The following is a 27,996-nucleotide window of genomic DNA, read 5'->3' on the forward strand; positions in this document are numbered from 1 at the left end:
TTCTAAATCATGCTGAATAATTTAGTGAAAAGGAAGCAAATATCATTTGGTAATTTGAATTTCCTTTAGTCGTGAACAAAAGAACATGTTGCTTATAGGCTACTCGGTTTTGTTTTCTTTTGTTATTGAATTTTTTATTGTATTCAACTTTCACGGTACTTTACCACAATTTAAAAGACATTATTTTTCTATGAAATTATCCATATTCATTTCAAGACTTTTCACAAACTTATTTTTGATAACAGAAATATTTTTATAAAAATGTAGCTATTTTAAAGGATATCTCAAATGTACAGTCAGGCTCATTTCTATAAGGAAAGTGTTTTATATTCATTCTATGAAATTAAATTTCACCCCTGGTATAGAGGGAGGGATCATAAGCGATTCCAAGAATAAAATTTAGAGCATAGGTATATAAACACAGAAAAATTATAAGGTTATATTAAATTCACGCACTAAAGTCAAAAAAATAAAAAAACATTTTTGTAGGTTGTTTTAAATTTGAAATTTCCAACGAAAACTAATATCACTTAAGTGAATCATAATTGTCCAACAGTAACATAATTTCAATATCAACTAAGATTAACATGGAAATACATGAACTACAAATTGTTATAATTTATTTTATTCACAAATATTATTTATAAAATTTTTTTTATTTTAAATGTACTGCTACCAAAATTACATCTCCCATCTGTTAACAAGTATTTCAATCAGTTTTTTACATACGGCCCTGTAACAATCGATATAAAACAGGATGCAAAACACTGTGTACACAGTGTTGCCAGAGCTAGTACGATTGTACAATTTTACTACATGTTAGTGTATTTTATACGCTAGTACATTTTTCCTTTTTCCTAATACATTTTACCTGCGTTCGCAAATATAAAGTTATTTTATATTTTCGTTTAATAAAATAAACTAGAAATTGTACTAGATTGTAACAATAATTAGAAAACAGAGCCAAGTTGATTTATATTTAGATCGTGAGATTTTTGTACTGCATTGCTAATTTTATCGATAAACTTTATATAAATTTTTCATCCTTAAAATAATAATTGACACAATATATAACTGTTTGAAGTTGGTACAATCTAGTACATTTTCTAGTTCAATTTTTACACTCAGCTTTTAAATTGTGGCAACACTGTGTGTATACGTCAATCCTGTTTTATTTGCCAACAGGTTGCATTTAACACTCGGACAATTAGCGACAAGATTAAAAATGGGTTAGTTTTCTAGGTTAATGTCATTTATAAATTTAAAAAGATTCTGGGTATTGCAGATTTTGCCAACTATTTAATCAAGATTGTTAATAAAATTGCTGATTGACTGCGACGAGGATTTCACATCGCGGAGTTTGGGGTTATTTGCCACTCGTTTTCATGTGAACTTTTCCACTTTTCGTTTGAGTAATTGTTTTGAATTATTTTAACACTACCGTCTTCACTTTACTAGCGGTTTCATTAATTACTGCTCAGTTGCTTCGTTTCCTTTGAGACCCGTATAAGAAGAACCCCACAGTAGAAACAATGATAATTCCACTTTAATTTGAAGTTTCTAAGGGTGTGGGATAAAGTAAATTATATAGATAGATTAATAATTATATAAATTGTAGTGTACTGTTTTATATTTAGGTACAATGAAATTGTTGAAACTTGTCAAGTCTAGAAAAACATTTTACAATTAGGGTACTGGGGGATTCTAATTTGTTAAATTTGCAAGGTGGGGTGTCGTATGAGGAACATACTCTTATTGAAGTAGATACTATTTAAGGCTGTTTGATATGGATTGGTATAACATGCTATATACTCCATATGGCGAATCTTGCACATTAATTGACCTCATAGAAGGCTGTTGCTTTTGCATTAGGACACCAATTACAACATTTTTGTTTCCGTGACTTACTTTCTTCAAGCTATTATATTCATCCGGGGCTGTAGTCAAAGTAAACAAACCAAAAACTTATCAATTGCCAGTAACAAAAATCACGAAGGATATATTTATCACAGAATTAATATCAAAAGTCTATAAGTTGCAATGGTGAGTTTTTAATTGAATCAGCTGAGTTTCATCTCCGCATTTTTGTCATCAAAACTTTTCTTGCATTTCATTGCATGTTCTGGCTCCGTTGTTAAGCAGTCTTCATATTTTTGCTTTCCCAGTACACATAGCTGCTTACACGTAGAAGATTTTGTTGCTGCTGATTATGGATCTTTGCTTACTAAAATAAATATATAGTACCGTCCATCTAACTAAAATTTTGATGGATTTTTATGAATAAATAGTCAACTTTGAAAGCTCTACAATGGGATTATAATTCATTTTTTATATTTAATTGATCGATTATTGGAAGAGTACTTACTCAGAACTTCTTTGATATATTTTTAACAATTCATAATCGTTGCTTAACATACTCCTATACCTATTTTAGTGCTTTTTTTAACGGTTTTTCGTTCTATAAATATATTTTGTGTTGGATTAATAGTTTTCTTTATCGTTTGCAGATACTATAATGAAAAATGTCTTCATTAAACGAAAGAAAAATAAAAGACGTTCGGGACATATGGAACGCCAGTCTAGAAGATTCCGACAAAGAAAATCCAAAAATACCAATCGAAAGCAACATAGACAATAGAACAAAACATAAATACAAAACATTAGAAAGACATTTGAGTATGAAAAAAACAATAAGAAGAAAAATGATGCGAGATCTCAGAGAAATAGGCGATGCTCAAGCTGAAGATAATACTCAAAGCGAGACTGGATTTTTAGAACAAATTAGAAATGATCAACCCCCTCCTGCTAACGTAGATAAACCCAGTTTGTGGAAAAGACTGACCAAAGGATGGGGACATTAGGATTTAGATGTATTAACTATGTTAAGAAGAAAAAGATGACTGTTTTATTGATTTTGAAAAAAATTTACATCACTGAGCTTTTTAAATTCGTATTTATGAAACAATAATCGTCTATGAAAAAATTTTAAACCAGTAATTTATATGTTTTCAAATGTGTGGATGTAAAAAAGTCTAAACTAAATAAATAAACAAAATTGTTAAGAGGTCTATTTGATTCTTGTATTTTAAGATAACTGGCAAATTGTATGTTGATTAGGTCATTAATACTATCGACACAAATATCAGTGATTTTTATTTATCAATTGATAAAATTTTTACTACAATATCAATTATTTTATATAGTTGTTGACACGTCTTCAATTGGATCAAAGTTTTACTTAGTTTTATTAATTCAGCGATCAGGCTATTTACGACAGCATTATTAATGCAATTTATCAATGTTGAAATGTTACTTTTTTATCATTATTATTTCTTCCTAAATAATGATGATGATATTGAAAAGATTCTGAGTTGATATTATGTAAAACCGGAGGACTGATTGATACCAGAACTTTTGACTCAAATGTTACATTCTTTGGGAGCACCTCCGCAAACGTTGAGTCTTATATCAAAAGTTTCATTTCGACAAATATTTTATTTGTAAATATTGGACCGCATTTTTTAACATTCAACAACCAGTTTTTGTCTTTGAAATCGAATATTTTATTGTTGCAAATATAACTTTAGTTCTGTGCATTCACTTCTAATGATTAATTAATTACTATGATTTCAAACGGCACAATACTCAAAACTTTGAGCAATAAATCAGTATTGCATCTAGAGGTTGTTTTAAAAAAGATGTTGAAAAACGTATGTAAGAAACAGATATTCGCTACATTAATAATATTGTACACATATTTAGTTATTATTACTATTAGTAAAAATAGATAGGTCTTGTCGGTTATAATTTCCTGGGTAATCCTTTTGCAATCCTCTTTGTAGCCCTTATATAGCTCTCCAGAATTGGAGAATCTTCCAGGCGTCGCTGGCTTCAGCACAACATTCTTCCGCTAGGTCAAATCAAGCTTAAAATTGCATAAAAATGTGTCAGTTTCTTTCTCTATTCGACAAAACCGACAATCCGGATCGGCGGTCCCGTCATTTTTTTATGTGATTTGACCTACCAGAGTCATCACGTTCCCTCTAGTTAGCTGTAGTATTTTCGCCGCCTAGCCTGAGGGTTTTGGCTTGCCTGAACAACTAAAGTTGCCCTTAATCAGTAGTAAGGGGTGCCCACTACAGGCTGGGGTACTGTCAGCGGCTGAGTGACGTCAGTTTCCTTTTCTATTCGACAAAACCGGCAATCCAGATCGGCGGCTCTGTCATTTTTTTATGTGATTTGAACTATCAGAGTCTTCACCTTCCCTCTAGTTAGCTGTAGTATTTTTGCCGCCTAGCCTGAGGGTTTTGGCTTGCCTGAAGTAACGCCTCTTTAATTTTCATTACAACTAAAGTTGCCCTTAATCAGTACTGTCAGCGGCTGAGTGACTCCAATTATGGTTTCGTTACCCCGGAGTTTCCTAAGTCTCAGGATCCAATACAACTATACCGCCCTTTCGCTAACCAGTTCATAAAGTACACATAGCACATTTTTATGCGCTATTCTCAAAAATATTTACAATTTCGGCATTTACCTTTGCACCAATTAAATAATTCTCCTTTATGTTGTGTTATGTAGAAGAACTAAATTGTTGAAGTAGTAGAAACTAGAAGTTAGGTATAGGCAAAAGAAGTCTGCCTACCTGTCTAGTTTCAAATTTATCAAATCCGCTTAATGCGTCCATTTGTTCAATTTGTTGAATACAAAAATTTGAATATTTGCAACAAAAGTTTTCGTTTTTCGAATATATTTTTATATTTATTAACAGTATTATATAGGAATTTTGTATAGAAAAGCTATATACCTTAGAATATTTAGTATGTGATGTGTTTTTAAGTGAAAAAAGGCAAATAAAATTATATTACTTGCATATATCAGTGGTATTAAATTGGTGATATATTTTAAGCTTCGGAAATTAGCTTCAAAGACTTCGCTGTTCCTATAGTAGTTCGTACAAGTTTCGATATATATTTCTGTATGCTTTAAAACATTTCTCTATAGATATATTATATTCTTGCCAACTCATTTAATTGTATTTTATATAAAGCGATTTACATACTAGAATATTTATTATTTTTATACTAGTAATTGTGGATTGTCTATTTATAAGTACATATATGTAAATAATTTATAATGTTAGAAACCAGTTACTGCACTTTTATGGAATGTTAATTTTTGTAAATCGTATGTGACAAACCTGCTTATTTATTTTTTGTTATCAACAAAAATGAAAAATTTGCTTTGTATATAGATTGAAATGTATACATAAAGTCTTTGATTAATAATATCAATAGGATAGTCGATCAAAAGTAGCAGTATAGTTCAAAATAAAGTTTTTTCTATTTTACAGTATCAATTTCTTTGCCTGGTTGTTCAGCAAGTTTTGTGGTTAGATAATAAAAAGACGGATTTTAGGGTTTCAAAGAGATTTTATTATTCATCCATGGTGAGTGTCTTATATGGGAGAAAAGTTGAAAACTGTTCAGCTGTAACAGTTAAAAAACCTCCCGGAATGGCTCTGGTGTAGACAAAAAGTATGGTATGAATGTAGCAATTGTGTATCATAGTTCATTATTAAAAATTTCAACAACTTCGCTTGAATTTTTCTCTGTGCGCAGTTACTTAACAGAATTAAAAAAGAAACTAAATACAAACCATTAGGAAATGAAGTAAAAAAATTTGTAATTGACATAAATTTATGAATTAATAAAAGAAAATTAAACTTTACCAAAAAGACACGCAAATGAAACATATAAAGGGGAAGAACTAAATTCTTTTCTTTACGTCTCAATTGAGATACGGTTATTCCTACTTATTTTTAAGAATAACTTATCCCTCATCTTTCACGAATAAATATTGATACTCAGTGTATAAAACGGTAAAAATCATGTTAAAGATGACTAAAAAATGTGATCTAAACTGATAGAAACGAGTGGTCAAGAGAATTGAGTTTTTATTGCATTCCTTCCATCAACATTCTTCATACTGAAAATTATGATTTGTGCGGGAAAATTTATTTATTTTCAAAAATAATGGATCGTTGTCTCGCATGTACATAACAATCACAACGCCAGACCACACATATATTTGATAACTAATCAAGAATTAAATGAAATTTGTTGAGAACTTTTAATTCATTCACCGTTTAGCCCCGTTATTGCACTTTGTTCCAAAGGAACTCATGTCGATTTTTAGTAAAAATTTGTATTCCGAAATAAGTTAAGAGTGAAAAAATACTTTTTATAAAACTCTATATAATAAATAATACGTAAATATTCAAATAATCTATTTGCCCTACAAATTCAACGGAGTGGATTAATTAAAGTCGATTATGTCATATAAGAATTCAATCTACGTTTGCTTATACCTAACCTAACCTAACAAAATAGAATTGAAATAAGATATTTCACGGTAATTTAGTGTATGTTTTTTTATCTAATTTAATGAAAACCTTTTTTTAAATACATATTTTCATAAGTTCCATATTAGTTTCAAAATATGTTTATATTATTGCTATTTTTTGCTTCTTATATATTGTTCTCAGATTTTACTATTCCTGTCTTTTTTGGCCTATTTTGTAAAAGCTTGTTTACTTATGTAAGTTACTCCTCATTCTAAGTGTCTCAACTACCTTAAGGCAAGGCGCAAATTGGGACACGTATAGTAGGTGTAAGCAATGTTGCCACAATTTAAAAGCTGAATGTAAAAAAACTAGAAAATGTACTAGATTGTACCAACTTCAAACAAATTTAATAAAATTATAGAAAGATGTATAAACATAAGTTAAATTAAATTTTTTTCCAAAAATGTTATAGACTGTGTCAATTATTATTTTAAGGATGAAAAATTTATATAAAGTTTACCGATAAAATTAGCAATGCAGTACAAAAATCTCACGATCTAAATATAAATCAACTTGGCTCTGTTTATAACTTTATATATGCGAACGCAGGCAAAATGTATTAGAAAAAAAGGAAAAATCTACTAGGGTATTAATTACACTAAAATGTACTAAAATTGTACAATTGTACTAGCTCTGGCAACACTGGGTGTAAGGTAGCGCGAACGAGTTACACGATTCGTACATGCCACTCGTCAGGGCCTGTGCACTGGAATAGAAGTTCAGGACGATTTTCAACACCATCTATGTTATCGGTTTACATTTAAAAGCTAACTTTTTGGTGTTTTATTTTTGAATGTTTGTCAATCTGGATTCTGAAACTAAGTTGCTATTATGCATCGAGAAACAACAAAGATTATTGAATGAACAACGTTCATCTTTCAAATGTGTATAAAATATTTGCAAAGGTGTTTGATGTTGTTTGTTTATTAGCTATTTGCATTTTTGTGCATTTGAAAGTTATTATTTGTTGCGAATTGTGCTGTCGTGTTTACTTAGTCAATATGAGTAAACTAGTAAAGGCCTGCTGTGTACCAGGATGCACGAATAAGCAAGCGATAAGGTGAGAGTAATATTTACTATTTATTCATGTCTATACGAGAATAACTCTTTTCTTCCTAACTTCATTAATTTGTATTTAGGAAATCATTTTGTTGAATGGTTAAATATGTTGAATGATTTTATCCTGATTTTACTTTTTTATTGACATTTCATTCCTACCAATGAAGACGTTTGCAGAATTTGGTTGCAAAGAATAAATACCCCAAGTTAATAATAGCAGATACAGTATTAACATCACATAGAATATGTGATATACATTTTGAATCAATTTGTAGAAACCCCAATGGCAAGTTAAAAAAACTTTTACTGCCAACTCTACATTTACCTAGTAAGTACCTACTGAATTGTAGTATATTATTTCCACAAAAATCTGCCTGTTAATTCTTCTAGTCACGTAATCAAGATGCTACATTGTTTGAATCATTGTACATTTTGGTTATAGGCATGACTCAACCATATTTGGCAGTTATAAGCAGGTAGAAATGGATTGATGTGTTTAACATCTGGGGAACAGGCTTCATGTTTTTATTTCATATTAATAACCAAAAGGATTATTCAACAATAATTTAGATGAAAGATAAATGTCATTGTATATTTTCTATAATGTAGTCCAATTGTTTATTTTTGCTTACTGATTTCCTTTTTCTATTGAGATTAATTGAGACATTTTTTAGGATCAATTGCAAGGACTAGTTCCTCTATCAGCATCTTTACTGGTAATAGCCCAATAGAGGGAACAAAAAAACCTGTTAAGGTGTACACAAGGAAGCGATTATTTCAAACCTTTGTTGAATCTCCATCTACTCACACCTAGCTCCCGAGATTCTTTTCGATATCATCCAGCCATCGTTTGTGTGGTCGCCGGCCCTCGAGCTCCTGCCGGTACGCTCTGTGCACTTCATGTATCTCAGACATACGCTCCAAATGACCTAACCATACCCAACCAGTCTGGCACTCTTGACTTTTGTCACCAGGCTGGAGTCTTCATAGAGCCGGTAGAGCTCGTTGTTTGTACAGCTGTGCCAATTGCTCTGTTCACACGCTGGTCCATATATTCTGTCGCTCCCACGTGTTGAGCAGCTGCTCCACTGTTCAACACCCAGGTCTTGATAGCATACATGACAACTGGGCGGAGAATTGTGTGATAGATCCACTTTTTAGTTCTCCAATTCAGTACACGTGACTTTATTAGTCGTTAGAGACTGATACATATTGATCATATCCCAAAGAATGTAGCTAAGGAGTCTGACAGTCTATGATAATGCCTACTTATTTCCCATCTTTTCTTTTCATAACTCTCAGACACATAAAACTATTTTACTAGTTTACTCTATTTTTCCATCCATTAATTCTGTACACAGTTATGAACTTCTAAGATATTATGTATATGATATAACAACTAGTTTTGTTTTGCTTGTTATAGTGTCAAACTATTTTTAACTCTATTAATGCCAAGTAAATATTTTTCCTTCAGTCTTTCCTTTAAACTCTTCTAGTCCTACCTATATGACAATTTTGCCCAAGACATCTAAAGATAGGATCGAGGGTATTTCCTCAATGATAGCTTCGTATTTGTAGATTTAAATTATTATGGCAGAGTTCAAATTAAAACAAAGTATTTGAAACATATTTTAATTTTCACTAGGCAAGAATCAATCTAACACCGTAACCATTTGCATAAACAAATGATAACTTAAAAATATTCATATGATTAAAAAAAACCAATATACATTTATCAAAAATATAATAGAGGTTATATTGTATAATGTATCATCGAATAACAAAAAATAAATAGATAATTTTATGTCAAAATCTTGGAAGACCTATCCCTGCTGCTTTTGAATCAATTTTATCACATATAAAAGAATATGCTCACTTATTTGTTGTTTAAAATCTATTAATCTAATATTTATAAAGCTCAAGTGTTCTTTTTCCAATTAAACACAATAAATACTCTATATCTTTTCTCCCTTAAAAATATATAAATGCAATCTTTTGTAAAATACCTCTTGTTTTGAATACAAGGAATATTTTCTTTTAAATTTCCTCAACTATGTTGGATGGGTTTTAAGATCATTTGTATTGATTATTATATAGAGAAGTCATTGAAGAAGCTAGTTCAAAACGTACTAAGTTACTGTTTTAGTGTCCGTGTAAGTACTAAAATTTCTTGAAACAAAATAACAAAAGCCTACGTTGTCCAACTACACATTACATTACAGAACAATTTTGAGGGGTCGATACAAATTCTAAATCTTATCAATATATCCCTGACAAACTTTATTTTATTACAGATAAATGATATTTTTGGAATTGCCCTTCAACATTAACATTGAAAAATTCACAAAATCAATTTACTGTACTGTATCAACAATTGTGAAATAATCCAAGAAACACTGAATGATAAACAAATACTTAACATAATCTATAAGTTTTAGCTAGTTTTCAAAAATTAAATATACAGCGTAAGCCATGAAATAGTTTTGTTGACGTCAAATATTCTTTAACTCTAAGTATCATTTTTAAATGGAATTGTTTTACTTGATAAAAAACGATTTTAAGATGCAGGAAAACCACATTACATTCCAGAAGTCGTAGTGTAAGCATACAATCATGAATATGACATGCTTTTGCTATTGCAATACCTAGCTAAGGAATATTTTAGAATCATTGTAAAATATTCAATTAGTTTTTATTCCAATAAAGAAGAATCACTTGAAAACGAAAATATTCAATGGTGTGCATAATGATATTTGATAATACACAAAGCCAAGTTGTTTAAGTGATGTAAGAATGTTTTCTGTCAATACTAGACTATGCACCAAATCTCCAGTAAGCATACAATAAGATATCGTGACTGCTACAATTCCTAAAGAATATAAAAGATAAATTGATATATATCAATGAATGCAAAATATAACCCGGAGAACATAGATTACAACCTTAACTAGACCACCAAATAATTCCAATAGTGTACTTGAAAATCTTATGTATATTCAAATACTGTATAGTAAAACACACAGTTTTTAGAATAAACGTTTTTTCATGACTTACACTGTAAACTAAAAATGCAATATCCGGATATATTCTAGCAACCTTCGCAAATGTGATGCTTATAAAAATAAATTTTCTAACTATCACTGCATTAATTTTTTTTTTAATAAAATCAAAGATTAAATACTTCCTAGTTACACTACCCAGGTACTTTTATGTAACACTTGTGTGAAACTCCAATAAGAACCGGAATTTTGCTTGTTTGTCACCGATGTTCTGAACATCTTAGAATCGTCCAAAATTCGATTCTTTACAGATTTTATACCTTGGTATTCGCAGGGTCGGATTAACTTAGAGGCTTGGGGGGTCTATAGCCCCAGGTCCAATAGGGCCCCATCATTCTGTATTTTTTGATATGTTGATACCAGAAATCTAACGTATTGATATTATTTTGTGAATTTTTTCGGGTTTCCGAATTCCTTAAGGGGGCCCCGTCATTATTCTAGCCCCGGGCCTTATAAATCTTAATCCGGCCCTGGGTATTCGACATATAGAAGTGAAGTTACCAAATGTAAATTTTGACAGAGTTAATCTCATATTGTTGTTTATTTTTTAGTGAAGCTGCTCTATTTTTTTTTATAATATCAATAAGGTAAGGTGAGATTCAATAAATAGAAGAATATAATTATGTTAACATTTGAAAAATTAAAAAAAGGAGGCAATGCTGTAAAGTGAAATCACAAATCATTACTCATAAGCAACAAACAAGTTTGGAACTTGTTGAAATATTTTCATCGCAGGTGCTACAAACACCTGTGGCTTCTTATTTATTAGATAACTTATTGGTCAAATACCTATTACAATTGTGTGTATTTAGGGAGCTTTTAATATGATAAAATTAATGATAAACGACAAAAATGATGACAATGCAGATCTTTGAAACAATATTTGATCACAATTGTTAAACATATGAAACATAATCTTAGAATCTGTTTTCTAGAAACAAGGACCTTTGACTTTTTCAGAAAAGTTTTAATAACTTCTATTAACCTTGAAAAGGAAATTTTCGAATATGGATTCTGAAGCATTGACAAAAAATTTGAATAATGACAATAGGATATTTCTAATATGTGCAATATCAAGTAATTGTGATTTCATATTGTTCAAATCAATATATTTCTCACTGTAGATTTCATAAGCATATAATTCAGATTATGATCCAAATTGTTCATCACAATTGTCAATTGGTTTAAAACTATAACCTCCACGGCCATCTAAATGTAGAACATACTCATGATGTTGCCAAAGTGATTTCCTATGAGATACCGTAAGTAGAGTGATACCCACTTCTCTACAATATCTATACATACTTCCTTCTACATCTACAGAAACAGCACTGGTACATTCATCCAAAATAGCGAATTGAGGTTGATGATAGAATAATCTGAAAACAATATTTAGAGAATAAACATAGAGCAAGAAAAAAGCAATAATTAGAACTGATACAGTAAATATATTTGATGTTCTCTAACATAATTTTGTTTGTTATGTTCTAACATGAGTTATTGATTGAGGCTTTATTTATTTAATCCAAAAACGAAAACAAGTAATATAAACAGATTACTTCAATTAAGTAGGTAAGTTAGTCAAATTAATTATAGTAGTTTCATGTAAATTCATATCCCCAATAACAATAAATTACCATCAAATAAAATAATATGAAAACATATTTTGATATATCTGACAATATTATGAACATTACCAACTTATATCAATATGTTTGAGACAATTATTTATTTTAAACTGCTTCTATTCAAAGTGAAATATAAGTAAGCTTCAAATCTTATTTATACATAAATATTTCAGTCCGTGTGTGTCTTGTCTTAATAGTTTTTGCGAATATTTCAATTCACTGTTTTTTAAAAATTATTTGGAAAGATAATAAATATGAAATTAATCATTGAATGTCTTACCTAGCCATAGCTATCCTCTGTTTCTCTCCACCACTTAAAACATCCAACCAATCGGCAACAGCGTCTAAGCCACCTTCTCTTTCTAAAATGTAACCTAGTTGTACTCGTTGCAAATATTCTTCAAGTTTAGCGTCAGTTGTTCCTCTTCGATTCGCTTCAGCACCAGAATGAGGATAAGTTAATTGGTCCCTGAGACATCCTAAAGTCATATAAGGCCTTTGGGGGATATAGAATAATTTTCCTCTAGGCGGTTTGGTAAGTTCACCACCAAAAATCGGCCATAATTCTCCTAAGATTCTAAACAAGGATGACTTACCGGCACCATTGGGGCCACACACTAAAACATTCATGCCAGAATTTATTTCAAATGTAATTTCATTTATAAGTACGTCTCCGTTTGGAGTTACCAAAGGAACTTTTTGAAATTTGATTATATTATTTCTGAATATTAATTTTCCACCATTTGGTGTCAGGCTCTCTGCACCCGCTACCATTGTTCGTTGATATTTGCCTTGGTTCAATTCTTGGAGTACTGCTCGTAATTGAGTTACACGTGCAGTAAAGCCAGCCAGACGTGTTAAATCTCTTCCTGCAAGTACCAAACGACCAATGGCTTCTGCTAGTTTTACTAACATTCTACCATAAGTGTAGTAAACCCTAGACCTGTGTCAAATTGAAAATATTCTCATTAGAAATGAATTTACCTTGTTCGTTATTTTTAGATGATTTAGTAAAATACCTAGTGAATCAAATAAGTAACTATTTTATAGTAATGATTATTATTAACAAATTACCTTTCGTTTGTATCAAATGTAGTAAACTCGTGCCCTTTAGTCAGGAACGGTAAAGACACAGCAAAGAAACCAATTACACCAGCAAAATATTTTGCTACAATATTATCTATAATACCCATAAATACCCTAAATTTCAAAAATTTTCTCAAATGGTTCAATAGCTTATTATAACTAGCCATTAAGGTAGCTTTTTCTCTGGAGTTACCATTATAAAAAGCCACTTCTTCAGAATGAGTTATCAGTCTGGAATTAATATGTCTGAATTCCCCTTCTAACTTTTGTTCAACTGCAGTTAACCTAAAAATGAATATAATTAAAAAGAAATCAGAAGAAGAATGAGGGAAAACAAAAGTTATATTAAATCTAAAAAAAATACCTTGCTGTTGGCTTTCTCAAGTTCGTCAGTAGAACTCCAGACACCAACAAGTATCCTAACATGATACTAGGAGTGCTTCCACCAAGTGTTGTTGATAATTTGTAAACATATATACCAATGTCCAGCAAAGGTTTAGCTGTATTACAATATAAATCAGTAATTCCTTCGCAAAATTTATCGATATCAGTTGTTAACAATTGATCAGCATTCGATATTCTGTTATCGAGATTCGTTATTCTATAATAAGTATAATTCTTCAAATATTCTTCATACAAGTGTCGAGTCATATTAGTTCTGAGTTGTATTTTAAGTGCTCCTATGGAATACTTCAATACATTGTTAACTACTGAAATTATTGGTATAGCAGTAAAATAATACAAAAGACGCTTTCGGAACAGTTCTGGATCCATCGCAATTATTGCACTAAAATAAATAAAATCGATGACATTTTTAAAATAAAGAACACATCCAAAGTGAGAAATAAAACAAGTAGTATACTTAACTATGAACATACGTCTTTTCTATACTAATACATATAAATATTATTAAGAACTAGAGAAAAGTGGGGTTTTCCATAGAAGAAAAGTCTATTGTTCTCTTTCAGTTACATAAGTTATTCACCAAAACTGGATATCTGAAAACTACAACTTTTTTATTTCATCTATTATTTTTTTCAGTTTCTGTGTAAAGAAGTTATTAGATGATATACAACATCTGATTATACTTCCCTCAGGTATGAACAAAATAAAATTTACAAATTTGGAAAATGCAGTAACTGAAACTTCTGCAATATTCTAATTATGATACTTAATTATTGTTGGAATATTCATAATATTTTTCACTGACAAGCCTTTGCAAAATTTGTAAAAGTGGTACAGTAGGTAAAAAAACTTGATTCAATACTTATTTAAGTTTTGGACAATAGATTTTCTGGAAGTCGCCACTGAGAAAATACTTATATGTATTAGTTTTATGTGATAATAGACAGGTATACAATTATTATTGAAAATTTTGTGTACCTAACTACCCATTAATTTTTTGGATTACAACAAACTTTTTAATTATAAATGCATCAAGATATATTACGTTGATGTGATATAAAATACTTCCTGGTCCATTTTAATAAAAACCATGCATAAAATTATCCAATACAAATTACATAATTATGAATATATTATTAAAAGTACATGACCGTACTGTATAAAAAGATCATTTCTTAAAAACATAGTATTACATTTTTTTTCAATGAATTTTTTTTCTGACAGCAGTGGAGTGCCACAGCACCATTACTCCAGAGCACTTCACCTGGGAGTGCTTGAAATAGAAGACGAAGATCTCTGACATTAAAGCCATCCTACATTCTAGACTTTTTAAAGTCTATACGAGACCCCAAATCTATACATATGTACATACGGGACCATTAGAAATATGTTTTAAAATATTCAGATTTAGTATAGAGAGTAATTCAAACATCAAACAATCTGCACACTACAAATCTTTAGTTGCATCTCAACAAAAATTCAGCTCTAACCACTTAAAATTTATACAAAATTTTTTATAGGCAACATAAATGATGAAAAGTGGATGAACATAACTTGTAATAGATGAACTTATACAATATTTTTTATATTGAAATTTAGATCAATGTATCTAATGAATATGAAAAAAATGTACAAGGTTGAACTGATGAAATGGTGAAAACAGTAATTGGAAACAAACTACTGCAGAATATTTAGATAAATGAACAAATTATAAAAAGTTCAGATGCAAGTAATGATATATATGTTTCAGAATAAATATTTCTATCACACGTCATTTTGGATATTGAATTTTGAATCCCATAAATTTCAAGTTTTTACAAAAATTAATACAATTTGAAGCCACCGGAAATCTTAATTAATTATTTCCCAGACTATGATTGCATAAGTATTCAAAAGTTCGGAAAATATATTAATGTTAAGTCTACTTTGGTGTTTCATTGCCACGATCCTAATAAAAAAACGCTCATACTATATCTGGCAGAGAATTCTGCTACAAAACAATATCAGAAATTGAATGAGGTTAATATCAGGTGACAGAAACAATACTCATCGAACCACATATATCAGATTGGACTATAAAAAGCAAAATACATGTTCTGAATTAATTATATTATTTTAAATATAAGTCACATTAATGACTTTCACACCTCTCAATTTTTGTTCCATGACTAATTAACCATAAATCACAGATAGATCTGGAAATTAAACTTGCAGCAATTAAAAAGAATAGCCCACTTTCATGACTCGTCCATCCTGGAACTGCAATTTTAAATAATTGCCCTAACTGTACAAAAAATTTTCTATCTATTTGTGCTTTTATTTTTGTTTCTAATTTATCTGAGATTAGATACTTTACTTCTTCTTCTGGAATCTGCTTCACTTTTTTCCTGAAATCAATAAAAATATTTGTAACCATATGTACAATATAATATAATGAACATATTTTAAATATACAAGTACAAGGTATTCAAGACAATAAACAAATATACTACAAACACATATTAATAGAATAGGGAGTAGATTTGAAAGTTGATATGGTGTTGAAGAAATACGGTTAAATAGGCTTATGACTATTGGTCAAAGGAGGAGAGGTTATTTATTATTTTAGTAAAGAAATGAACAGGGATGGTAAGTATATGTAAATGAAAGCAGTTGAATACAGCAGAAGTAGGATTGGATAATAATATAGTAGGCAAGATACTATGGAATATAAAAGTTGTTCTTGTAATTAAGGAATTAAAGCAAACCATCAATCTGGTTTCAATTATAATATATTTATAATTTTAGTCCAAGTATTGTTTAAAGAGTTTCTGTATTGTTATGCTCACTGAATGAACATTAAACATTTATAGATTCCAGGTTAATATAAATTATTGATTTATTCATTCACATACTCATTAACATATTAAATTCCTGTTATATGAAGTATAGCTCATTATTATAAACAAAACTGAACAATGACGATTCACATTTAAAAACAATGACGATTCATATTTAAAAACAATGACGATTCACATTTGAAAACAATGACTTTCACATTTAGAGAACATTATTCTATTTAATTAAATGTTAAATTTTTATACCATAATATCAGAGTTCTATGTAGATGTATTGTACTTTATTTAGGAATCAAAAAACAATAAAAAATTTAGAGCCTGATTAGCTAATACACAATAAATGAAAATGCCATGATTAAAACTACAAATATCTGTGATAATGACACATTTTTCTTTTATGGACTAGTATTCTATATGTGGTTAGTTGCATCCTATTGTGTTCCCAGCCTATGGAATTATGATTTTCCATTAAGGAATTTCAGATGTATAAGAAATACAGAATGCTGACTCAAGAACTTTGCTTTGTCTAATACTTTTAATTGGTTAAGTTTGGAATATGTCACATTCTAACAAAGATAGTTTGCTTGTATAAACATGAGAGTATTTGGAATGTGGCATAGGAAAAGTATTTTACTAACAACTAGTAAAATATCATAAATGATTAACATCTGTAGTTTTCCTATGCAATTAAAGTTTAATAAAAACTATATATTACTTGGAATTTTACCAATTCTATCAATGACAAAGAAGGATTAAACAATTTGAGGGAAATTTGTAGTTCTATTTTATAACTTTTAGTACAACTATGAAAATTTAATCAATATTTAATTGATGACATATCTATGAAATATAACTAAGGAATGAAAAATTGTTTTTGTAATTAAAACAGATTTTATTTTGATATTCATGATGTATGTGATCTATTGTGTTGTGGCATATTTTTCTTTACATTTTAAAAATAAATAAGGAAGCTGAATTTCTATTCTCAACATATACTGGAACCATAATACAATGATAAACAATAAAAAAATGCAAAATTTATTGTAAATAAAAAAACTTATATTTTGATTTTTAACAACCAAAACCTTTTATAAATTTAAATTAAAGATACTGTCTATATGAATAAGAAATAATAATTGTAAATAAAATTTGTATATATGTAAGCAAATTGTTTAAACATCTCACTAATTGTAAGATGTTCATGATTCTTTTCCTTGACCTTTTATCACAGTAAATGATATATTCCAGTTTTATCTATATATTTGGTAGTGGAATAAATTAGAAGCATAACAAGTTTATAAAATCAGGATTTTTAAGATGGCAATGAACTCAATGTTTTTTTACTTTTGTACAATAAATTATACGAAAATAAAGATTTTAAGACTTAAAATAATAGAAACATATTTTTAATTACGTCAGCTAAAAATGTTTATAGCAGATATAATTAATGAATAGAAGATATAAGGTAACACACATACATGCATATGTATATATATATATATATATATATATATATATATATATATATATATATATATATATATATATATATGCAGAAAACATTGCTACAATATTTTTAAATATTATGTAATACAATCATTCTGCCATCAATTATTACAGACCTGTTTAATTTTCCATTTTTGTATTTATATTTTAAGGCTATGAGTACAATTGCGCCTAAGGCTCCTGCTCCAGCAAGAGCCTTATTTTTATTCAACACCTTGCTATAATTAGGAGCCATCACTAATACATGATCATCTATAAATTATTGAATGACAACGCAAAAAACAACACTGACGTTTTGTAAAAGTAATCAATTACTACTCCTCAATAACATACTTCGTATGTTTCCCACTTCAACCTACAAATGTCAAAGATTATATACACAAACGTTTTGGCAAAATCAAAATACTGATGACATCTGTCAATCGTACACAGATAACGTTTAAATTGGGACAAAATATTTTTACAGAAAACAAAATTGTAGTATTAAATGTATATTTCTCTACTTTCTGTTTAGTACTGATCAGGGCCTGTGCACTAGAATAGAAGTTCAGGACGATTTTCAATGCCATCTATGTTACCGGCTCACATCTAAAAGCTTACTTTTTGGTGTTTTATTTTTGAATGTTTGTCAATCCGGATTCTGAAACTAACTTGCAATTATGTATCGAGAAACAACCAAGATTATTGAATGAACAACGTCCATCTTTCAAATGTGTATAAAATCTTTCCAAAGGTGTTTGATATTGTTTGTTTATTAGCTATTTGCATTTTGGTGCATTTGAAAGTTATTATTTGTTGCGAATTGTGCTGTCGTGTTTACTTAGTCAATATGAGTAATCGAGTAAAGATCTGCTGTGTACCAGGATGCACGAATAAGCAAGCGATAAGGTGAGAGTAATATTTACTATTTATCAACATAAAAATATTTAAATTGAAATTAAGTTCATGTCTATACGAGAATAACTCTTTTCTTCCTAACTTCATTAATTTGTATTTAGGAAATCATTTTGTTGAATGGTTAAATATGTTGAATGATTTTATCCACGTTTTTCTTTTTATAGACATTCCATTCCTACGAATGAAGACGATTGCAGAATTTGGTTGCAAAGAATAAATGCCCCAAGTTGATAATAGCAGATACAGTATTAACATCACATAGAATATGTGATATTCATTTTGAATCAATTTGTAGAAACCCCAATGGCAGGTTAAAAAAACTTTTACTGACAACTCTACATTTACCTAGTAAGTACCTACTGAATTGTAGTATATTATTTCCACAAAAATCTGCCTGTTAATTCTTCTAGTCATGTAATCAAGATGCTAAATTGTTTAAATCATTGTACATTTTGGGTATAGGCATGACTCGACCATTTCTGGCAGTTATAAGCAGGTAGTTCTTTAAAAACAAAGAGAAATGGATTGACATGTTCAACATCTGGGGAACAGGCATGTTTTTATTTCAAATTAATGACCAAAAGGATTATTCAACAATAATTTAGGTGAAAGATAAATGTCATTGTATATTTTCTATAATGTAGTTGTCCAATTGTTTATTTTTGCTTACTGATTTCCTTTTTCTATTGAGATTAATTGAGACATTTTTTAGGATCTATTGCAAGGAGTAGTTCCTCTATCAGCACCTTTACAGGTAACAGCCCAATAGAGGGAACAAAAAAACCTGTTAAGGTGTACACAAGGAAGCCATTATTTCAAGCCCTTGTTGAAGAACCTTGTAAGTATAAATTCAAAATGGCAATATTTTTATATATAATTGTAAGTCACAACTATTGACACTGTCCATATAATAAATTCAAATTGAACCTGAAGTCATAAATTTATATAATTGGTAGGTAGCTCCTCGAGTATCCTGTATGAACCATCAATATTAACTAATATGGAAACAGATAAACTTAAAGGGAATCAATTCATTACGCATAAAAAACAAATATTTCGTTTGGAGGATTTGACAGACATTTCTTCAATATTTTGTTCAGATCATAAGGATTATGTAAGTATGCTTGTAAATATTCTTTCATTACATAGGCTTAATTAATAAAATTTTTAAGGGCAAAAATCAACAATATAAAGACTATAATGTGATGAATATGGTATATGTTAAATATAGGGAAAGCTGCAAGAAAGACAACGGTATGTCCCATGTACAAACAGAAACAAACAGAAAATTTTTTTTTGTGGATATAGTTATAAAATGTCAAAAACAAAATAAAAATTATAATAATCATCCTGTGTTTCATATTCCATCTACCTATATCTTATATAAACTATTTAATTGTGAAATTGAGGTGGTCGGATCTGGTTGTCACATAATTGTAAATGAAATCAAAATATTTCATTTAAACAGCATTTTAATTTCAGGTATTTATATTTTCTTGTAAACAACAATATTTGAATTTGAAATGTTAGCAAAATGAAAGTATTTTTCATAATACTTTTGTTTCGTTCACTATTTGATGCGACAACTGGCTTCGAGCATTTAAAATTATTCCAGTTATTTTTAAATTTCCCTCTAAATTAGCATGGATATGAGCCTTAGATGAAATCTTTGGTTATAGAAATCTTTTTTCTTGGTACGGAGCCAGTTCGAAAGATGTCGCTAGGATCGACAGAGTGGCAGATCTATCGAGTATATAATCTTATGTACTGATACTTGGCTTTTGAAAATGCTGATTTTTAAATCAGATTGTGCTGTAGCACTTTTAAATAGTTCATTTGACCTACAGTAAAATAACAGTAGAGAATGATGAAACTCACTCTCTGTTTAGTAACTAATATACTTGGGAAACGTAATCTATTGAAAATGCTGATTGTAAATCAGATTGTGCAGTAGCACTTTCAAATAGTTCATTTGATCTACAGTAAAATGACAGTAGAGAATGATGATGGTTATGTTGTTCAAGTCAGAGCTGTCATTCTGCAGATAAAGCTAACAAAATATTTAAGTATTGATTTTCCAAATTGTTATCCACTCTGCATTGCACCAAATATTCTCTAATTCAGATATGGTATAAATTTAAATATATTTCATTGATTTTATTTAAAATTTATGCTAAAGTTCATTGATTTGAAACGATTTTTTTTAATTTTCAGGTTGTATTCAAAGTAGCTAAGTGTCCAACAGACGAGTTGTCTTTATCAAACTGTGCTGTAGTAAACGATGCTGATTTTACTGGTGCAAAGTAAGTAGCTTGTTAAGCATTAAAACACAAGTAATTTAAGAGTTTTTGAATATTTTTAAATTGTCTGGCCAGACTTCCATTTAATCAATTCATAATTGATAAACTGGTACTTTTAAAGCTAATTTTCTCATTACTCCTGATGGGAACCATTTAAGATCTGTTAACCATAGATTAAGTTATACAATATGTCTCTTATTTTATGCTCCATTTATCTCATTTCTGTCTAATATTACTGTGACTTAAATCTACCTACTTACTATTGTATTCATTTTGTATTGTAAGATTTATTGTAGACTGACCATTCTCAATGTCTTCATAAGCAGTTCCATATGTGCCTTAGACACTTGAAGTTCCATTAACTTCCCAAATTACTTATTTTCTTAATGTGGAATGACAACCATAAATATAATTAATTATAACCTTTCTATACAATAAAATCAGTATTTAAGAGAGAACAAACTGGCATACAGGGCCAGATATAATAGTAACATCCAACGAGAACAGTAGTCAAATTATTTGAAACCACTTAATTTATTTATATTGTATGTTAATAAATAGTTTCTCCAAAGTTGTGAATCAATTTATTTAATTAGCTAAACATTTTTGTAATATTTTATCATTACATTTCAAATACATACATAAATACTTGCATTTCTACTGAATTATATAAATTCTTAATTCGTTTTAGGCATATCAAAGTTAATACAGGAGGAGGCCAAAATTTTGTATTCTCCATTAAAGGACATGCTAGTATTCCAAGATATCATGTCGGCTTTAGTTTACCACAAAGGAAGTGGGCGGTTTTATCTTTAAATCAAGAAATTAATGTTGAACCCTACACTCCTGATGAATATATTTCTTCAATTGTTTTGGAAGCAGATTTTATGCAGAAAAAAACGTAAGTAAAAATTGACTCCTTCAAAATCACTATTGTGTCGCCAACTTCTTTGTAAATTTGATCAAATTTGAGTCAAAACAACGACAAAATTTATTGTAAAAGCCAAATATAATATGCTATTAAAATATACATCCTGATTTTGTTTCATTTTGACAAATTTCAATTCTTCTACTAGTTTCTTTAATGATTTCCAAAATATCAGTAAAGCTTCTCATCTTATGCCTAAATAAGAAGAAAAAAACAACTATTACTATGTATAGAATTTTTTGTAAAATTTTTCTGCAAAGAAAAATAGTCTTGATACCAAAAACCAAAGATATATTGTGGTTTACTCTCCAGTATCTAACTACTTCCAAATATATTTTGAAGATGATCATTTAATGTGGAACTACCATAGTTATTAAGTTGCATATAAAAATATTGGGCTTTTTTTAATTTTTTTTTAATCATATTTAATCTAAAGCAGCTTTTAATTCCTACTTCTAGATAAACCGAAGTAGAGTTGAAATTTGATTTAATTTGTACATCTTTGAGAAATTATTTAGAACCCATTTAATCCCTTAATATCCAAATGTATTATTATAGACATTGAAACATGTCTATTTATGAAGAGTTATTTTTTAATTAAATTTCTAGGACATCAATGGAGCAATATGATACAGATGAAATGGCAAAAGAATTTTTATATTCTTTTCCAAATCAAATGTTTACAATTGGTCAACAACTGGTATTTGCATTCAAAGATAAAAAGCTGTTACTTTTAATGATCAAAGACATTGAAGGTACATTTTAATTATAATAATTTATACATAAATTTGTATATAGATTACATATATCCCTTGTTATGATTTTCAATAAAACATTTAATTCATTCAAATTGAATATCCAGAAAATGCATCAGCAAAAACTTGAAATCTTGTATTTGTTACAATCCAATTTTTATATTATAATAATCCCACAAATAAAATGAATTATATACTAATTATTAAATACAAATTGACAGTATAAAAGGGTTAATCATATACAATTATTATGTTATACAGCCTCTCCCTAGCCTTTTCTGTTTCTAATTCTTCTCTTACAGTGGTTGATATTTCGAAAATAAAAGCTGGAGGAGATGTTAAACCCAGAAAATCTAAAATGGGCCAGTTAATACCAAATACAGTAATTCAGTTTGAAAAAGCAGAAAATTCGTCTTTGAATCTCACAGGGAAATCTAGAGGGTGAGTTGAGCCTAAAAATATATTACAATTAAAGAAATAGTTCATGAAAAATTAAATACTTTATCCAATTTGGACCAATAGAATTTTGGAATATTGTACTTTTATGCTCATTACTGTATTTCCTGAACTGTTTTTTGTTATTATATACATAATTGTATTTAGTAAGATATTTTCATCAGAGAACTTGAAAATAATATTGGTTTTTAGAAAAGTTGTTCGTGAGTCTATTATTAATCCTGACTGGGATTTTCAAAAAATGGGTATTGGTGGTTTAAGTAATGAATTTAACGCCATCTTCAGACGTGCTTTTGCTTCAAGAGTGTTTCCTCCTGAGTTAGTTGAACAACTTGGGTGTAAACACGTAAAAGGTTATATTTTTATTTGTTCCAATACTTCTAGTAATTGATAGAAATATTTCAACGAATTATAACTCAATAATAAATATATAAAATATTCATTTCAATATCATATTTTTAGGTATTTTGCTGTATGGCCCTCCAGGAACAGGTAAAACGCTCATGGCAAGACAGATTGGTAAAATGCTGAATGCTCGAGAACCAAAAATTGTAAATGGACCTCAGATATTAGATAAGTATGTAGGAGAATCTGAGGCCAACGTAAGAAGATTGTTTGCTGAGGCTGAAGAGGAAGAAAAAAGGGTATTTATTAGTGACATCTTAATTTTAATACAGTTTTTTTGTTATATTATGTGTGATCTAGGCTGGTCCAAATAGTGGTCTTCACATCATTATATTTGATGAAATTGATGCTATCTGTAAACAAAGAGGATCTGTAGCTGGAAATACCGGTGTTCACGATACTGTTGTCAATCAATTATTGTCAAAAATTGATGGTGTGGAGCAGTTGAATAATATTCTAGTAATTGGTAAGAATTTCATATCGTTATAAAACTAAAGTAATGTGTATCCTGTATTTGCAATATATTTTGTTTGAGGTATGACAAACAGACGAGATATGATAGATGAAGCTTTACTTAGACCTGGGAGATTGGAAGTACAAGTTGAAATTAGTTTACCAAATGAAGAGGGCAGAGTACAGATTCTCGAAATTCATACATCTAGAATGAAACAATATAAGAAAATTAGTTCTGATGTAGATCTACAGGTTAAACACATTTATTTTTACCAATAAATATAAGTAGTGTTGGGATATTGTGATTTACACATCTTTCAGAGCACTTGCATGGTTTAAATAATACAAATTTTTTTTACTCTTATTTTTAGGAACTAGCAGGATTAACAAAAAATTTTTCTGGTGCTGAACTAGAAGGATTAGTGCGAGCTGCTCAATCAACTGCAATGAATCGATTGATTAAAGCTTCCAATAGAGTGGAAGTTGATCCTGAAGCTATGGAAAAACTGATGGTTAGCAGAGGAGACTTTTTTCATGCTCTAGAAAATGATATAAAACCAGTAAGATATAAATTGTGTTTTCTATTTGCTGCATATAGGTTTATTAAACGTATTTTAGGCTTTTGGTACAGCACAAGAAATAATAAATCAATTTTTAATACGTGGAATTATCAATTGGGGACCTCCTGTTACTGGTATAATGGAAGATGGTATGCTATTCATCCAACAAGCAAGGGCTACAGACACATCAGGTTAGTGACGTCAACATTTTTGCAAGTATATTTTCACAACCAAAATACATTCCTTCACATTTGCTCCTGTTTCGGTGACCAGTAGCACAAAATTCATAATATTATAGATAATAAAAGACTTAACTATCTCTTTTTGTAGAAAATATTCAACATGGTGGATCGCACATCACCACAATATGAACTAATTGGATCTATTAAGAAAAAGAAAAATAGGCTTGAGACACATTTTACTATATAAGAATTGATTTGATATGTCAGACATTTCAAATTTAATATTTTGAAGAAATAATAAGTATTTCTAATTCTAAAAAAAAGACATATGTATAAGATTATCAACATATGTCATGTCATGTCATATGTTTAAATCAAATCAAATTAGTTTGCATTCTAGTTACTTATGATGATCACATAATTTGTTAATCTAAGTTAATACTAAAAAATGTATATGTTTAAATTACTAATAGTGCCCCACTAGAGAATTTTTAAAAAGGAATATTTTATCAATATCAACAATATCTGCCAAGGCACAATTTAAGTTTCTTTTAAAACAACTATTTTCCAAATGGTTCAAAATTTGTAATCTGTAATAATCTGTGTAATGAATATAGTTTAATTAATAATTATTCACATTTTACAGGTCTTGTTTCCGTGCTCATTGAGGGTCCACCAAATGCGGGAAAAACAGCACTGGCAGCTCAGTTAGCAAAGAATTCTGATTTTCCTTTCATTAAAGTTTGTTCACCAGAAGAAATGGTTGGATTCACAGAGACTGCGAAATGTCTTATGATCCGTAAGGTATTATCTTTTTATCATATTCTGTATTATTTAATTTATGTTATTGAATTTTTTTCTAGATATTTGACGATGCATACAGATCAACATTAAGTTGTATTTTAGTTGATAATATTGAAAGACTGTTAGATTATGGTCCTATTGGTCCTAGATATTCCAATTTGACATTACAAGCTTTGTTGGTTCTGCTAAAGAAACAACCACCACCAGGAAAGAAATTGTTAATATTATGCACAACAAGCAGAAGGTAACAGTTCTATTTTTGCAGTAATTAGTGGCACCGAGTGGTATTTGCACAGATAATAATAACATCTCTATTCTGTTAGAACTAGTCTCCATTGTCTTTAACATTTAGATATTGTTTTGCTGATATTTCTTGCAATTTTTTAGTTTGAATTAGTTTTCGTGTTTTTGTAAAATTAGCTATACTTAAGTTCAAATTCAATTTTGTTTTTCTAAGCTCAATCATTACAGATGAACCTTACTGTATTTTTTTAGGCAAGTATTAGAAGAAATGGAAATGCTTTCTGCGTTTACCTCTGTACTACATGTGCCTAATTTGTCAAAAGCCGAGCATTTACTAAACGTTTTAGAAGCCTCTGATGTATTTTCTGGTCAAGAATTGAAACAAATAACTCATCAGATTCATGGAAAAAGGTGAATAAACATAAATAAAAGTGTAATTTCCAGAAAGTATTATATATGTTTCAGAATATTCATTGGTATAAAGAAATTATTGGCTCTGATAGACATGGCCAGACAAACTGATGATCGAATCCGTGTTATTAAATTCATAAGCAAACTGGAAGAAGATGGAGCTTTGGAAGATCCTGGAATGGCTTAATAAAAAGTAAAGAACATTTCAATCAATACACACTATGTAAAAACTACATTTTGCAATATCATAATTAATAATTTCCATTTCAATAGTTGCCCAATAAGCGATGGTGGTGGATTAATCCGTGGATAAGAAAACATTTCATCAAAAACGATCTGCTTTAAATTAATGAGAAAAATACTTAACAACTACTCAACAGTACCAGTGCAATCATTTTTAGATTAACAGTATTAAGGAAAGCGTTAATTAATTGCACACTTAGATGTGTCAAGACAAATGTAGTAAACTATTTTTAAACAATATTTTAAATTATGGTATTTATATCTAAAAATGTTTATCAGACAGTTTGTGAGGGGGTGTAATACATGATTAATAATTTTGTTTAGATTGTTTAGTTCCCATACGCCAATATATGAAATTTCTAATTATCTACTGATAAAAACGCGCGTTAAAGATTGCGATTGTGAATCTTCGTGAAGTGTAGTTATTCATATGGTCAAATTATAAGCATTTTAGTTGACGATATAAGTCTTGCTATGTGTGTAAATACCATAATTTGAATAATAATTATTTTACAGTTAAATTTATCGGATCACTATAAAAGTTGAATGTATACATACGTAATAAGCACATTCAGAGAGTACAAGACGCTCCAAAATAATTATGGGATAGATTTTAATATTGTTATAAAGTTGTATAGTAGAATGTGTCACAGCATTAAGTATGTTAATTTTTATATTTAACAACACTTTTCCCTAAACCTGAATAAAAAATGAATATTTTAGAAACAAATTTCTTTATTTAAAATGAATTAGTTTTGAAAATTAAGGGAGAAAATGTTATATATTTCATTCGTATTAATTTGGACAACAATTCTGATCTTTTTAGGGGTGTCTTGTCAGTGATTAGAATGAATGTTATATTTAAGATATAAATGTCTTTCTTAGCTTTAAGAAAAGTTATTGGTTATGCTAACACTAGTCGTTTCTATAAAAATAAAACAAACGAAATTTTATCTATATATTTCAACAATATTTTGTTCTGTATAAATTTTTTATAATTAATAAACTGGATTTATTTATATATTTTGATTTTTTTTTGCAATACGTTGTCAGCCAGAACAAATCTAAAGATTTATTAAAATAGGTAGCACAAAATTGTTCGTAATTCTAAATTTATTGTTAGTGGCATATACTTTTTCTGTATTGTGTCACAATTGTTCTTGTAAAGCTTATAATACTTTAATAAGTAGTCAATTTCATAGTAATTTAACTTAAACACTTTTCCTTCAATATGCCCATATACAACCTACTTCTTGTATATAATTTGTATATTCTTTGTATTTACATGTGTACAGTGTTAAAGCTTTAAAAACATATTAATTGTTGATGAAAGTATTGTATTTAGAAAAAGGTTAGTAAAATATTGGAATCAGTAT

At 29.2% G+C, this 27,996-nt stretch overlaps 2 protein-coding genes and 3 long non-coding RNA genes across 6 annotated transcripts; 4 read left to right on the forward strand and 1 right to left on the reverse strand.

The window, feature by feature from the left end:
* Positions 1-1,082: 1,082 nt before the first annotated feature.
* LOC130450942 (uncharacterized) lies at positions 1,083-5,347 on the forward strand. The gene is made up of 3 exons (XR_008910649.1): positions 1,083-1,229; positions 1,286-2,043; positions 2,508-5,347. It is a non-coding gene; the product is annotated as an uncharacterized LOC130450942 (long non-coding RNA).
* A 1,883-nt stretch (positions 5,348-7,230) lies between these two features.
* Positions 7,231-15,564, forward strand: LOC130450797 (uncharacterized). Its single transcript, XR_008910621.1, has 2 exons — positions 7,231-7,463; positions 14,868-15,564. It is a non-coding gene; the product is annotated as an uncharacterized LOC130450797 (long non-coding RNA).
* LOC130450796 (ATP-binding cassette sub-family D member 3) lies at positions 9,046-18,501 on the reverse strand. Its single transcript, XM_056789427.1, has 6 exons — positions 18,100-18,501; positions 15,788-16,027; positions 13,600-14,022; positions 13,224-13,520; positions 12,430-13,092; positions 9,046-11,900 (listed from the first exon to the last, which is right to left on the reverse strand). Exons 1-6 carry the CDS (start codon positions 18,216-18,218, stop codon positions 11,669-11,671), a joined length of 1,974 nt encoding a protein of 657 aa, XP_056645405.1. The 5' UTR covers positions 18,219-18,501; the 3' UTR covers positions 9,046-11,668.
* Positions 18,502-18,613: 112 nt separating this feature from the next.
* Positions 18,614-20,228, forward strand: LOC130450798 (uncharacterized). Its single transcript, XR_008910622.1, has 4 exons — positions 18,614-18,871; positions 19,045-19,718; positions 19,837-19,994; positions 20,053-20,228. It is a non-coding gene; the product is annotated as an uncharacterized LOC130450798 (long non-coding RNA).
* Positions 20,229-20,849: 621 nt separating this feature from the next.
* LOC130450656 (vesicle-fusing ATPase 1-like) lies at positions 20,850-27,993 on the forward strand. 2 transcript variants are annotated; one of them, XM_056789170.1, is made up of 16 exons: positions 20,850-21,009; positions 21,095-21,183; positions 21,872-22,081; positions 22,718-22,863; positions 23,166-23,304; positions 23,512-23,672; positions 23,782-23,963; positions 24,025-24,190; positions 24,260-24,429; positions 24,549-24,737; positions 24,796-24,928; positions 25,566-25,723; positions 25,783-25,967; positions 26,219-26,377; positions 26,432-26,570; positions 26,651-27,993. In XM_056789170.1, the coding sequence occupies exons 1-15, from the start codon at positions 21,007-21,009 to the stop codon at positions 26,562-26,564; spliced, it is 2,223 nt and encodes a 740-aa protein (XP_056645148.1). In that variant the 5' UTR covers positions 20,850-21,006; the 3' UTR covers positions 26,565-26,570; positions 26,651-27,993. The 2 variants fall into 2 exon arrangements, with proteins under 2 accessions (XP_056645148.1, XP_056645147.1); XM_056789169.1 differs by having other exon boundaries at positions 20,876-21,009; positions 26,432-27,993.
* The last annotated feature ends 3 nt before the right edge of the window (positions 27,994-27,996 follow it).

Source organism: Diorhabda sublineata, chromosome X, assembly GCF_026230105.1.
Source record: "Diorhabda sublineata isolate icDioSubl1.1 chromosome X, icDioSubl1.1, whole genome shotgun sequence".
Taxonomy (NCBI): domain Eukaryota; kingdom Metazoa; phylum Arthropoda; class Insecta; order Coleoptera; family Chrysomelidae; genus Diorhabda; species Diorhabda sublineata.